Below are 12877 nucleotides of genomic sequence, written 5' to 3' on the forward strand. Positions count from 1 at the left end.
CTCTCACTCTCTCGAGGCTGGGGGGGGGGGGGGGGGGGGCGGCCAACAGACGCCACAGAGGGAAAAGCCATAGAGACACGAGAGACAAGCCAAGTAGAAAAAAAAAAATGTGAGGAAGAAAAACAACCGCACACAAGGCCCAGGGAATTGTTTACAACGTGAACAAACACCGAAACATCCTCCTTGTGTTGACCTGACTTTTCGATTGCGTGTTAAGTCTTCTGTCCGCCCTTCATTGTCTCTATTGATAAAACGGTGGACTTCTTTGGTGGGCTTGCCTTAAATTAACTGTTTGGGAGTTGTGTAGATATAAGTATGATGTTATTCATTAAGATATGGCCTTTGTTACCCAGGTAGCATGGAAGCTACAGTACAATTGAACTAGGCCATAGACTTGCACACTGTCTCCCTTATCTGTACGTTCTCTCCTTTGTAGAATATACATTTTTTGTTAAAGTTTGTGAATGATTTCCTGATTAGAAAAAAATTACAATATTTAACAAAAAATAAATTGCACCAATGGGTTAGTTACAATTACTTCAAAAAAAACAACAACATCTGAAGATAAATCCAATAATCCGAAATACGCCACGTGTGGTGCGGGGGTGGTGTGGTTTGAGTAGCCACACCTCTCTTGGGTCTAGGTAATTGGGACCAGAGTTGGCTCTATGCCTGTTGCTCGTCAGAGCAATCAATGAGAAACAGGTAAATCACCCATCCCCACACATGCACACCACGTATCTTGGATTAAACGGTAAGAAAATAGGATGTAATATATATCAGCGCATGCATTGAGTAAAACTGGTACCACAAATGGGACCCACCACAGCAAAACCCACATTATCGCGCATTTCTAAAATTGCCACGAGCCGCCAAATAAATGGAAACCACCTTTCTAGAAGGAAAATTCAATTTTTCCAGATTTGTGTTCCTCTGTGGTTTGCTTTATCGCTCAACATATTTTCAAAGCAGAGTTTGATTTATAAATAGTATATAAATGGTAAACCCTGGAGTATTCCCGTTAGATAACGTGGGAAAGGCAGTTCACTTACCGTGACGCTGAACAGCGCTGAACAACGCCGATCGGTGTTTTCCTTTAATGCGACCATCCAGGTGATGATCATTCCTTCATATTCCATGTGATGCGAAGTCACAATGTGAAACCGTTTTGATAGAGTTCAACCTTTAAATCTTACATGTTTTATACACACACACCTGGATTCATTGCTGTGTAGGCGGCGTAACACGTGAATAAGAAAAGCTGACGTCACTTCTGTAAACAAGACGCGGAGCCTTCGGAAAACTTTGAGGGTGATGGCACCTTGTTTTAAAGCTCTGATTCTCCACTTTTAAATGACTTGAAAGTGAAATGGCACTAAAAGTACCTTAAATCTGTAGTGGGTCACAAATGTATTCCAGTGTAAAAGAGTATTAACATTAAGATGAACTATTAAACAAAGGGCTGGAGTATATTACATATTCTAAAGGCCTTGTTTCTATCTTTCCCTTCATCAAGCATGAGCAGACCCAGGTCCAATGTTGGCTTGCTACCCCACCCCCCTTTGCATCTGTTGTTCCTTCTTTCCTGCCCCCCCATATATTTCAGATGGTACCTTCAGCCTTCACACCTCTGCCTCTTCTCCAATTGCTCTCAGATTGTATTGACCACAGGAGGAATTCCCACCCGTCCAACACACTAAACAGCACAAAGTGACAGCCTAAGAGCAGATCCTTAAAATCCATAAACACACTCCAAATCAGAAGACGCCCGCTTCAAACACATCCCATCACAACTCACTGTATCCCATTACCAAAGATGAAACCCTTCACGACTTTGCTTCTTCTTCCTCTTAAAAGGGATGTATTACATATGGTGGTTACATTCTGAGTTGTCTCAGCACTTGGTAAACGGCAGCATATTTCTTTTTTATGTAATGAACACATAATCCTGACCCCACACACTCACTAATACATCCAGTTACATAACACCTATGTCACACAACTCATCGAGCTATATCTACAAAATCATCACAACAGCCCCATTTTTATAACATGGGCAGAGGGGAAACAATACTGTTAAAAGTTAAGCTGTTGAACTGTTGTACTTAAGCTTTACAGCTCTAAGACCGACTGTTAACTTTATTGTCTCTCTATCTCTTATCTTGTAGGTGTGTCTCATGTGACGCCAGCTGGCTGGGTCATGGAACACTCCTTCAATACAATGTAGAGGCAAAATCAGCTGCTCAGCTGTCAGAAGAAGCCGAGAAAGACCAAAAGGAATAAGGTGACAACGACCGAAGCTGCCACGGAAAGGGCGAAGAAAATGGAGTGACGGCTGTGCCACGAGATCAGGAGATAAGAAGAGCTTGAGGAGAGAGAGAACTTAAGAGCAGGGAACTGTGAATAATTGACCCAAGGCCTCGCCCTGTTCTCCTTCTCCAGACGCCCGGTGGTACCCCTCCAGTCGAGAAGACAAAGAGAGAGGTTCCTCTGGTTCCTCTCCTGAAGTCCTCCCGAAGACCTTGGGCCCCCTCATCCCTCAGCCTCTATCCAGCGCCGGAAACTCAAATTACCCAACTCCCAACTGGTATAATCAAGCCTGCTGTCTTGGTGAAGGAACAATCCAGACGCTGTCACTATGTGCCATGTTATCGTGACCTGCCGCTCAATGCTGTGGACTCTGCTGAGCATCGTGGCCGCGTTCGGAGAACTTATTGCCTTCATGAGCACCGACTGGCTGGTGGGCTTCCCCCGCACGCCCGACGCCGTCTTTGGCCCCCATGGGGCTACCGCTGCAGGCGAAGCCTACAGGCCCACCCTGGGCATCTACGGCCGCTGTATAAAGCTCCCTCACCTGCGACGCGGCATCCTGTGCGGCCCGTATGCGGTGCATTTTGGGGAGATCGCCAGCGGGTTCTGGCAGGCCACGTCCATCTTCCTCGCAGCAGGGATTTTACTGCTCTGCGCCGTGGCATTCATCTCCGTCTTCACCATGTGTTTTCAAAGCATCATGAAGAAGAGCATCTTCAACGTCTGTGGACTGCTACAGGGTATTGCAGGTAAGAGGAGGAGAGCCATGCAACTACAGGAACCAACACCCACACAGCACCTAAATTGATAAAACCCCATTTAACCTCCATGGTTCCCATTGCGTCCTTCGTCTCACAGCTGAGAAATTTGACACTTGGGAGGCTTTGTCATTTTGAGTTCCTCAAGTCTCACTGCCAAAAGGGGTGATTTTGAGTTAAAAAATAAACCTCAGTGAAAACCACCTGACCCAAATGGTCACAGGACTTAAAGGTTTTTTCAGTCAGTTGTCTTATTTCCCAAGACAATCATGCTACAAAGCAGGGTACCAAACATTTATCTTGTTTTAGGTTAGCTAGAGCTTTCTTATAAGCAGACGAGGTAAGAACAGCAGTTAAGCGAAATGTGTGTGCATGTGTTTCTATCGGATATTATCTATTGGAGGATCCCAATTAGTTAATGCAGTAGCAAGTTCAAATGAACAATAATCAATACGGCTTGTTTTAAATTGTCGTATGTTATACGATAGGCCAGACCCATGTGCTATCTATAGCTAAGCCAAAGTCTTATTATATTATACAGTATATTATATTATTCTAAGTCTTGTTAATGTGTTGAGTGGGTTCCCCAGACCAGTACAGATCCAGTGTGTATCTGGACTGGCCCAGTATCTCTTTGTCGGTCTAAGGTTGTGTGACAGCGGTCGTTGAGCGACTTTGACTCAGGATGGTAAATTAAAGATGGGAGGAGGCCACCAATGGAACACGAAAATACGTTCCCAGAGCGTGGTTGACTTCGGTTGACCTGCCCCACTGTTTGATTCTGTTTATTCTGAGCCAAACAGCAATGGTGGGTGTGTGGCTCAGGAAATACCAACGTCGGTCTCAGCTCTAGGTAGAACTTACCTGAGAGAACAGAGCTGAAGCCTATTGTAAAAGTTAATGAGACGATTCTTCCCTCTGAACTACCAACCAGCCTGATCGTAAGTTGACATGGTTGTAATTGTTGTGAGGAAAATTTGATGGACACTTCATTCAAGTGGTCAGATGAACCCTATACTTTGATGTTGAGTGGACGTTGGATAGATTATTCCGTTCTGTTTTGTGTGTTCCTCCTTTCCTTTCAGGTTCCCTGTGTGCTTGAAGGGAATGTTTATTACATCGGATTTATTATGCAGCTGAGTTCAGCTGAATTAATGCCAAAGCCCCGGAAGTCTGTGGCACTGACAAAAAAAAACCCAGTTGCACAGGAGTTATGCAGGAGTTTTCTAGCACAAGTGCTCAATGACCCTCGAGTTTTAAATGGCTCTAAATCCAACCCATTCATGTGGGTTTTAGTTTGGATATGATGCAATGAATTGGGATGTACTTCTCAAATATTTCCCTCTTAATATTTGTGCTTTAAATCGGGCTCAGGGTTTGTATCTTGATCTAGATGTACCCAGTAGACCTTGATGGGACATGTTTGTCCTAGAACCCCTTTTCCTAGAACTGCGTATTGCTGAGCAGAGAGTAAAAAAGCTGTTGCATGCCCGCTGCTATTCCTGTATTTGCTTGAATTTTTTGTGGGGGTAAAAAGAGCCTTCGATACATAGAAAGGCTGAACCGTTTTGTCTCGTGCCTACAAGCCTTGACTGGACTTTAAGGGAATTTCGCCTTTCTTTTCGTCTGGAGCCCATGAGAACAACAGGAAGAGATAAGACCAACATGTGCTGCCAGTCTAACATACAATAGCGTGCCGGTGTTGAAGGTTATCCAGAAAGTTTTTTGTTTTTTCTGGAGTTCATATCTTTTTTTTTCTTTCTTATCATATACTGTATATAACACGTTGAATGAAAGCTTCTATCTACGCTCCCCGTCAACATCAGCACTGCCAATTGACTCCCTACCCATCATTATTTCCACAATCTGCGCCGGCCATCCAGTAATGAGAAAACTGGAGACACACTGCAGATGTTCAGGAAAAAGGGGATTGACCTCAGATGGGAAGATTGTGATGCTATTGCCAGAGCCACTGACGTCATTTCACTGATGTCACTTTTTACATTGTCATTGGCGAGACCGCTCGGACGGCCTCCAGGTTCTGGACAGATACAGTTGGGCTACGGTTCAACAGTCGGTTTGATTCCCAGGTGACTTCCAGCAGGATGTGAAAAATCAGTTGCCGCTTCACGCTGTTTGCAGCGCTAGGAGGTGAACTCATTCATTCTGCCTTACATAATTGAATGGCTTAAACAGACCCCCAAATCCAGGTCTGCGGATCCAGGTCACTCTGTGGTGCAGAATAACGACTGAGAGACTGCAGGCAAACATCTGGAGTGTGGACTCCCAGTAATAATAATGCGCACATCTACCGGAATCGCTTCCCCACTTCTCTTTTATTATTCTTGTCTGAGCGCAATTAAGAAAGATTGGACTTCAAACGGGGGAAGACTAAAAGCGTGCGTAGTATGCCGTGCTTAACAACCAACCGTAAAGCTCTTTCCTCCAGTGGCACAGCAGAGTTGGCTGAAGGGTCACAGGTTTGATTCTGCGATGACTCGGTGGTGTTTCGGTCGTGACTTAAGTTCTGACGGATTGCTCCGACCCTTTTTAGCCACAATCTAGGCGTGGGTGGCGCCAGGACATAGAATTAAGGAGATAAAGCCATCTCTATCGCTATCTTTTAGATATGGTTATATTTACTAATAACCATGTGCTGTTGTAATAATACTGTGATGACGCTGGAGACGTTGTAATAACTTAGTAATGACATCGTACTAACTTTTACCTACAAATTAATTGTTGTCCGTGTCCGTACCAGCACAACACAGGGAAAACGTGTCTCAGTCTCTGTTTCGTGCATTGTTCCTTGGCGGTGTTTCCCTCTGCTCCAGTTTCTCCGTCTTTCTCATCTGGATCTCATAGTCAGTCGGTGTTTTGTTCCTGAAACTGCGTAGGGGAGGGGGGCAGGTTTCTTGGAACAAAGCGTCGACCTGCTGCAGTGGTAGGGGTGGTGGATGAAGGGTGGGTGGGTGGGTGCGGGGGTTTACAGTAGGTCAGGGGGAGTTGAGGGGGACCTATTTCGAGATGCTTGGAGAGAATCGACAGATTGGTAATTACGAGAGACAGGAGCCTCTGCGTTGGGGAATAGTCCGGTTGGAAAGGGTGGAGCGTAATAGGATATTAAGTTATAAGGTTCGGTGTGTAGGGGGGTTGTGTGGGTGGGACTCCTGGAAAGTGTGTGTGTGTGTGTGTGTGTGTGTGTGTGTGTGTGTGTGTGTGTGTGTGTGTGTGTGTGTGTGCGCGTGTTTAATGGGGGGGGGTTGATGAGGCGGGGCGGAGAATTAAAACCATACCTACAATCCATCAGCCGGGTTGGCCTGGATTGTCGGGGCAATGCGGCAGCAACATGTGGAAGGAATTTATGACCTACTTTTCATTTCCTTGTTTAATACGAATCGAGCGCTCTCAGAGGGATGGAGGTGGGGGAGGGATGCATGGGGAAGGAGAAGGAAAAGAGGGGAAGAGGAAAAAGAGCAAGACACTAAGAAAGGAAGGAAGTCGGGGAAGAATTTTCCGATGTCCTCCAAATGAACCAAATTATAGGGTGGTGGAGTAAGGGTCGCACGGTGGAAGATAAGAGCCAGTCTGGTAAAATGGCCTCTCTCCTCCTCTATCATTCCCGTATTTATTATCTATAATGTTGTTACTATAAATGTTTCCTTTAGAGATGGGATTGGCTGCGGGCCCTCTGGTCACCTGAGCGATCTGCTCCTGCGGGGGAAAAGGAGCGGGATGGGAGGATGGGCTGTTTGTAGGTGTTGATTGAAGTGAAAATGATTTCTCGATGAAGTGCCCGATCATGAAACTATCGCTCATGTGGTAATATTTTGAAGAGGCAGGGCTGGTGTCAGAATGCTGGATGTGGGTCACGACTCCAGAGGAAGCGGACCCCCCCCCCCCCCCGTCTTGAGCAGAAACACAGGATGCTCTGGAGTCGGGTTCGAGACGCAGGGAAACCCCTCCGGCTGCCTGTTCCTCTGCTGCTGTTGCTCTGAAGCTCGCCGTCAAATGGATCCTCTTCCCTTTTTGTCCTCTTCCCTTCCTTCTTTGGAGGTCTTTGTTATGATGATCTTCAGCCTCGTTTTCCATAAATACTTTTTGCATTGTTTGCTTTTTATCTGATTGGGATTATTAAGCCTTGTTCATTCATATATATATATATATATATATATATATATATATATATATATATATATAGTTGGTTATATATGGTTACATTTAGTAAAAGCCATATGATGTTGTAGTTATACTGACTGTATTATATTTGTAATAACAGCAATAATTCTTACCCACTGATTCATTGTTATCCACGTCCTTATTATTGTATATATTCACCCCGTAAACTATATCCATCTATATTTATATTTTATACCCATAACCTAGCAACTATACTGCCACTTAGCCCCAGACATTCCTTTTAACTTTTTATATTCCGTATATTTGGCTTTTTTTTAAATTAATTATATGGCTTTTTTTCTACATACAGAAGTGGAAACATTTGTTGGTGCCCTTACAGCTCATTGAAACAATGCTTCAATCCTCCTGAAAAGTGATGAATATAAAGCAATTTTCCTCATGTATACCTGCATGATTTTGATGTCATGGCAAAGAAAAACCAAACAAAGAAACTGAAAAGACATAAATTATTGCTAAAGAGATCAATTCAATTCTAAAATGGCCTGGACAAATTGGTTGGTACCCTTCGAAGAAAAAAGAACCCACAATTTTCTCTGAAATAACTTTAAACTCACAAAAGTAATTGGCATCCATCATTGTTTATTCCATATTTAATAGAAATCACACTTTGCTTTTGATTGACAGAATATAACAAATGAACCTTATATTTTGTTGCACAACCTTTAGAGGCAATCACTGAAATCAAGCGATTTCTGTAGCTCTCAATGAGACTTGTGCACCTGTCAACAGGTAGTTTGGCCCACTCCTCCTGAGCAAACTGCTGTCTCAGGTTTGAAGGGTGCCTTCTCCAGACTGCATGTTTCAGCTTTTCCATAGGTGTTCGATAGGATTCAGATCAGGGCTCATAAAGAGCTACTTCAGAATAGTCCAATGCTTTGTTCTTATCCATTCTTGGGGGCTTTAGCGGTGTGTTTTGGGTCATTATCCTGTTGGAGGACCAAAAACCTGCGACTGAGACAGAGCTTTCTGACACTGGGCAGTATGTTTGGCGTATGCCTTGATAGTCTCTTGATTTCATTGTTCCCTGCAAATTCAAGGCACCCCGTGCCAGAAACAGCAAAGCAGCCCCAAAACATAACAGAGACCTCTTCCATGTTTCACAGTAGTTATTGTGTTCTTTTCTTTGAAAGCTTAATTTTTTCATCTGTGAACATAGAGCTGATGTGACTTGCTGAAGAGCTCCAGTTTTGACTCATCTGTCCAGAGGACATTCTCCCAGAAGCATTGTGGCTTGTCAATATGCATTTCAGCTAATTCCAGTCTGGCTTTCTTATGTTTTTCTTTCAAAAGTGGAGTCCTCCTGGGCACTTCTTCCATGGAGCCCACTGTCACTCAAAAAGCAACGGATGGTGCGATCAGACACTAATGTACCTTGACCTTGGAGTTCAGCTTGTACCTCTTTGGAAGTTGTCCTTGGCTCTTTTTCTACCATTCGCACTATCCTTCTGTTCAATCTAGGGTCGATTTTCCTCTTGCGGCCGCGTCCAGGGAGGTTGGCTACAGTCCCATGGACTGTAAACTTCTTAATAATATTTGCAACTGTTATAACAGGAACTTCAAGCTGCTTGGAGATGCTCTTATAGCCCCTTTAACATGCTTGTCTATCATTTTCTTTCTTATTTACATTTACATTTACATTTGGTCATTTAGCAGACGCTTTTATCCAAAGCGACTTACAAGGGAGAATAACATTCAAGCTACATTGCGACAGAGATTAGTGTAACAACAACATTAGTGTAACAATAAATACTGCAAGGTGGTGCTAAGTAATTGTAGGTTAGGACAGGAGGTACTCACTGAAGAGCTGGGTCTTCAAGTGCTTCTTAAAGACAGAGAGGGAGGCCCCTGCTCTGGTCATTTTTGGCAGCTCGTTCCACCAACGTGGAACTACAAATGAGAATAGCCTGGATTGCCGTGGCTGTATGACCGGCAGAGCCAGGCGACGCTCATTTGACGAGCGCAGCATCCGGGGGGCAACATGTGCTCTTACAAGAGCATTTAAGTAGGCGGGAGCATTCCCAACAATCACTCTGTAGGCCAGCATAAGAGACTTGAACTTGATGCGAGCGGCTACAGGTAACCAGTGGAGCTCGATGAGCAGCGGAGTGACATGTGCCCTCTTTGGCTGGTTGAACACCAGTCGCGCCGCCGCATTCTGTATCATCTGTAGTGGCTTCACCGCACAGGCCGGCAAGCCTGTTAAGAGAGCGTTGCAGTAGTCGAGACGGGACATCACCAGGGTTTGTACCAGCAGTTGAGTGGCATATTGGGTCAGGTACGGCCTGACTTTTCGGATGTTGAGTAGTGCGAAGCGGCAGGACCGGGAGACGGCGGCAACATGGTCCGAGAATGTCAGTTGGTCATCAATAATGACACCAAGATTCCTTGCAGCCTTGGTAGGAACAAGAGATAGAGAGTCGATTTTAATATCAATGTTGTGATAAATACCTTGTTTGGCCGGGAAGACCAGCAGTTCTGTTTTCGCCAGATTTAGTTGAAGATGACCGATCTCCTCAGACAACTTCCTCTCCTTTGCCTTCTCTGGTCCATGTTCAGTGTGGTGCACACGATGATACCAAACAGCAAAGTGACTACTTTTCTCCATTGAAATAGGCTGAATGACTGATTATAAGATTGAAGACATGTGTGATACCAATTAAAGAAAACAGTTCGTTTGAAATATCTCCATAATCCAATTATTTATAATCTTTTCTAAGGGGGGCCAACAAATCTGTCCAGGCCATTTCAGAATATAATTCATCTCTTTAGCAATAATTGATCTCTTTTCACAGTTTCTTTGCTTTACTCTATGACATACTAAAGGCATGCAGGTATACTTGAGAAAATTGCTTTTCATTTCATCACTTTTCAGACGGAATGAAGCGCTGTTTCAATGAGCTGTAAGGGTACCAACAAATTTGTCCACGTATATTTGGCTATTTTGGTACATTTGACTGATTTGTTGTATATTTCACACTGTTAAGCAGTTTTTTTTATGCCATTTCTCTCTCCTTACCATGACAAATTCCCCGTATATGAAAAAGCACTGACTGAATTAACTGATTCTGAGTCAAACTTAGATTCTGACCACTTGTTGAACAGGTTTTTCCTCTCTACCCTCTGTGTGTGTGTGTGTGTGTGTGTGTGTGTGTGTGTGTGTGTGTGTGTGTGTGTGTGTGTGTGTGTGTGTGTGTGTGTGTGTGTGTGTGTGTGTGTGTGTCTCTGTGCGTGTGTGTGTGTCCAGGTCTCTTCCTGATCCTGGGGCTGATGCTGTACCCTGCTGGCTGGGGCTCGGACAAGGCGCAGCTGTACTGCGGGCAGGACGCCGCGCCGTACCGTGCCGGCCTCTGCTCCATGGGCTGGGCCTTCTACACAGCCATGGGTGGCACCGTGCTTACCTTCCTCTGCGCCGTCTTCTCGGCGCAGGCGGAGATCGCCACCTCCAGCGACAAGGTGCAGGAGGAGATCGAGGAGGGCAAGAGCCTCATCTGCCTCCTCTGAGCCCGCTCCGGGTCACTTTTTTTTTTTTTTTCACTTTTCGGTATAACGAAGGAAATGCCGGGAAACGGGGGTGGGAAGATCAACCAAGCCGCCTGCGATTTGAACTGCAGAGAGGAGGCCCCTGCATTGTTTACCACTAAGACTCTTGGAGTCTTTTTTTTTTTTTTTTAATCTATTGTTGTTGATGTGGGAGACATCTTCAAAGTGCCAAGTTTGTGTTTTGTTTTCTCTCGGCGTGCGAGTACTTTGTCTTTGTTTCCTTTTTTTACCACTAGAGGTGCTGAGTCTTTGTTGTTGTTGTTGTCGATGTTGTCCACGTGGGCGCCCGCCCCGCCTGTGTTTTGTAAATACCTGTGTGTGTATATACTGTACATAGCGATGATCCGAGGAGGAGAACGCTCAGCTTCATCCAGGCTGGGCTGATGATGATGATGATGTCAATCCTGCATCGGGTCTTTGGTGTTTTGTTTTGTTTTTGTTTTCTAATCACCAGACCACAAACGGCTCATCCTGGATCTAGTCTCCTGCCAGTCTGCTGCAGGTTTTGGGTGATACTATACAAGGGAACCACTACCCAGTCAAAATAAACTACTTACCACGGAGAAAGGCCTTGTCTAGCAAAGCTCACGGAATGTAACGTCGGTCGACTAATGTATTTGTAAGACCCTTGAAATGTATGGATGGAAGCGTCTCACGCGGACCGCATGGGAGCAAGGAGAACCGTGCGGCGTCCTTTAAAATGTATTTTTATTTTTTAATGTGTGAAACTGCTTTCCTTGACCCTATCCCTACCCTAACCCATAAAGTGAATTTTTTCGACAGATTTCTCTCTGTTCCACGTTTAATGGAAATCCTGTCATCTGTGCAAAAAAGGAAAAAGAGAAATAAGACCCAGATTAACCCAATTCGATGAAGGAAGGGCGCACATACAGTGCGAGGTATTGTTTTGTTTTGTGTCGGATTTCAAGACTGGACATTGTTTCTGGGTTATAGATAGGGTCCTATCTATACCAATGTGTTTCTGCCAAATCAATAAAGAGAACCTGAAAAAAGAAGCGGCTTGGTCTGAGCCTCTGTTGCCGTTTCGTTAAAAGCCTCTCGGTGGAGCAGAAACGCAGGGAAGAGGGGGAAGGGAAGGGGGAAGACAGTGAGGAGCACTCGGGGACCTCGGTTTGGCCCCTGAGGTGGAGCCTGGCTGCTTTCCAGGCAGCGGGTGATCCCTCTTTCCAATAACGTACAACTGTATGTGTGTGTGTGTGTGTGTGTGCGCGTGTGTGTGTCTGTGTAGTTTTATTGAGGTGCCATGGTCAGATAAGTATATATTTAAAACCTATAACTTTCAAACCTTTGTCTAGCATTTGAAAGCCACTGGCACAACACTATGCTTCCCTTTACCAACCAACACACAGTAACACACACACACACACACACACACACCCAAAAAATAGACACAAATCCATTACAGGACATTTTTGCTAATTTTACCGCTACATTTGTGTAGTTTTCCTTTTATTTAATAGAGAACTGTTTAATCCTCATGGAGAGGGAAGACACACCACAGGGAGGCAGGGGGGATTTATTAACTTTTTATTTAGAAAAGGTTTTAAAATATATTTTACTTTTATTTTATTTTAGTTAATTTTAATTGTATTGTATTCTTTTTTTTTGTTTTTTTTATACTAGATGAGGATTGTATATTTTAAAATGCACAAAGTCATATTGAGTAGTTAAAGGTGCAAAATTGCATGCAGAATTTACAGAACGGACTTGGAAGAAACGTAATATAATATTTATATATAATATAATAGAATTTCATGTAATATATAATATCATATAATATAATAAAGTATGTTTTAACTAGTGTATAATCATGAAATTAGGAACCGTTGTGTTGGTGTTACCTTAGAATGAGCTGTTTTTATCTACAGAGGGAACGGGTACGCTTCACAGAGGCCGCCATATCGCATCGCCATGTTTCTTCTACAGTGGTCCAGAATGGACAAACCAAACACTGGCTCTAGAGAGGGCCTTCCCTGTTTTTTGCGAGTTTCGTGGCCACCGTCTCTTTCACGGAGGCCGCCATGTTGCACCACCATGGGGAGGGATAT

At 44.2% G+C, this 12877-nt stretch overlaps 1 protein-coding gene across 1 annotated transcript in view; it reads left to right on the forward strand.

Annotated features, from left to right (window-relative positions):
- lhfpl2a (LHFPL tetraspan subfamily member 2a) overlaps positions 1–10918 on the forward strand; it is a 31406-nt gene extending 20488 nt beyond the window's left edge. Inside the window, exons 3-4 of the mRNA XM_080018287.1 lie at positions 2169–3059; positions 10513–10918. Of these exons, the coding sequence (XP_079874413.1) occupies positions 2639–3059; positions 10513–10769 (678 nt within the window). The 5' untranslated portion in view covers positions 2169–2638 and the 3' untranslated portion in view covers positions 10770–10918. The remainder of the gene's footprint in view (positions 1–2168; positions 3060–10512) is intronic.
- Positions 10919–12877: the final 1959 nt, after the last annotated feature.

Source organism: Zeus faber (genome assembly GCF_960531495.2).
Source record: "Zeus faber genome assembly, chromosome: 17".
Taxonomy (NCBI): domain Eukaryota; kingdom Metazoa; phylum Chordata; class Actinopteri; order Zeiformes; family Zeidae; genus Zeus; species Zeus faber.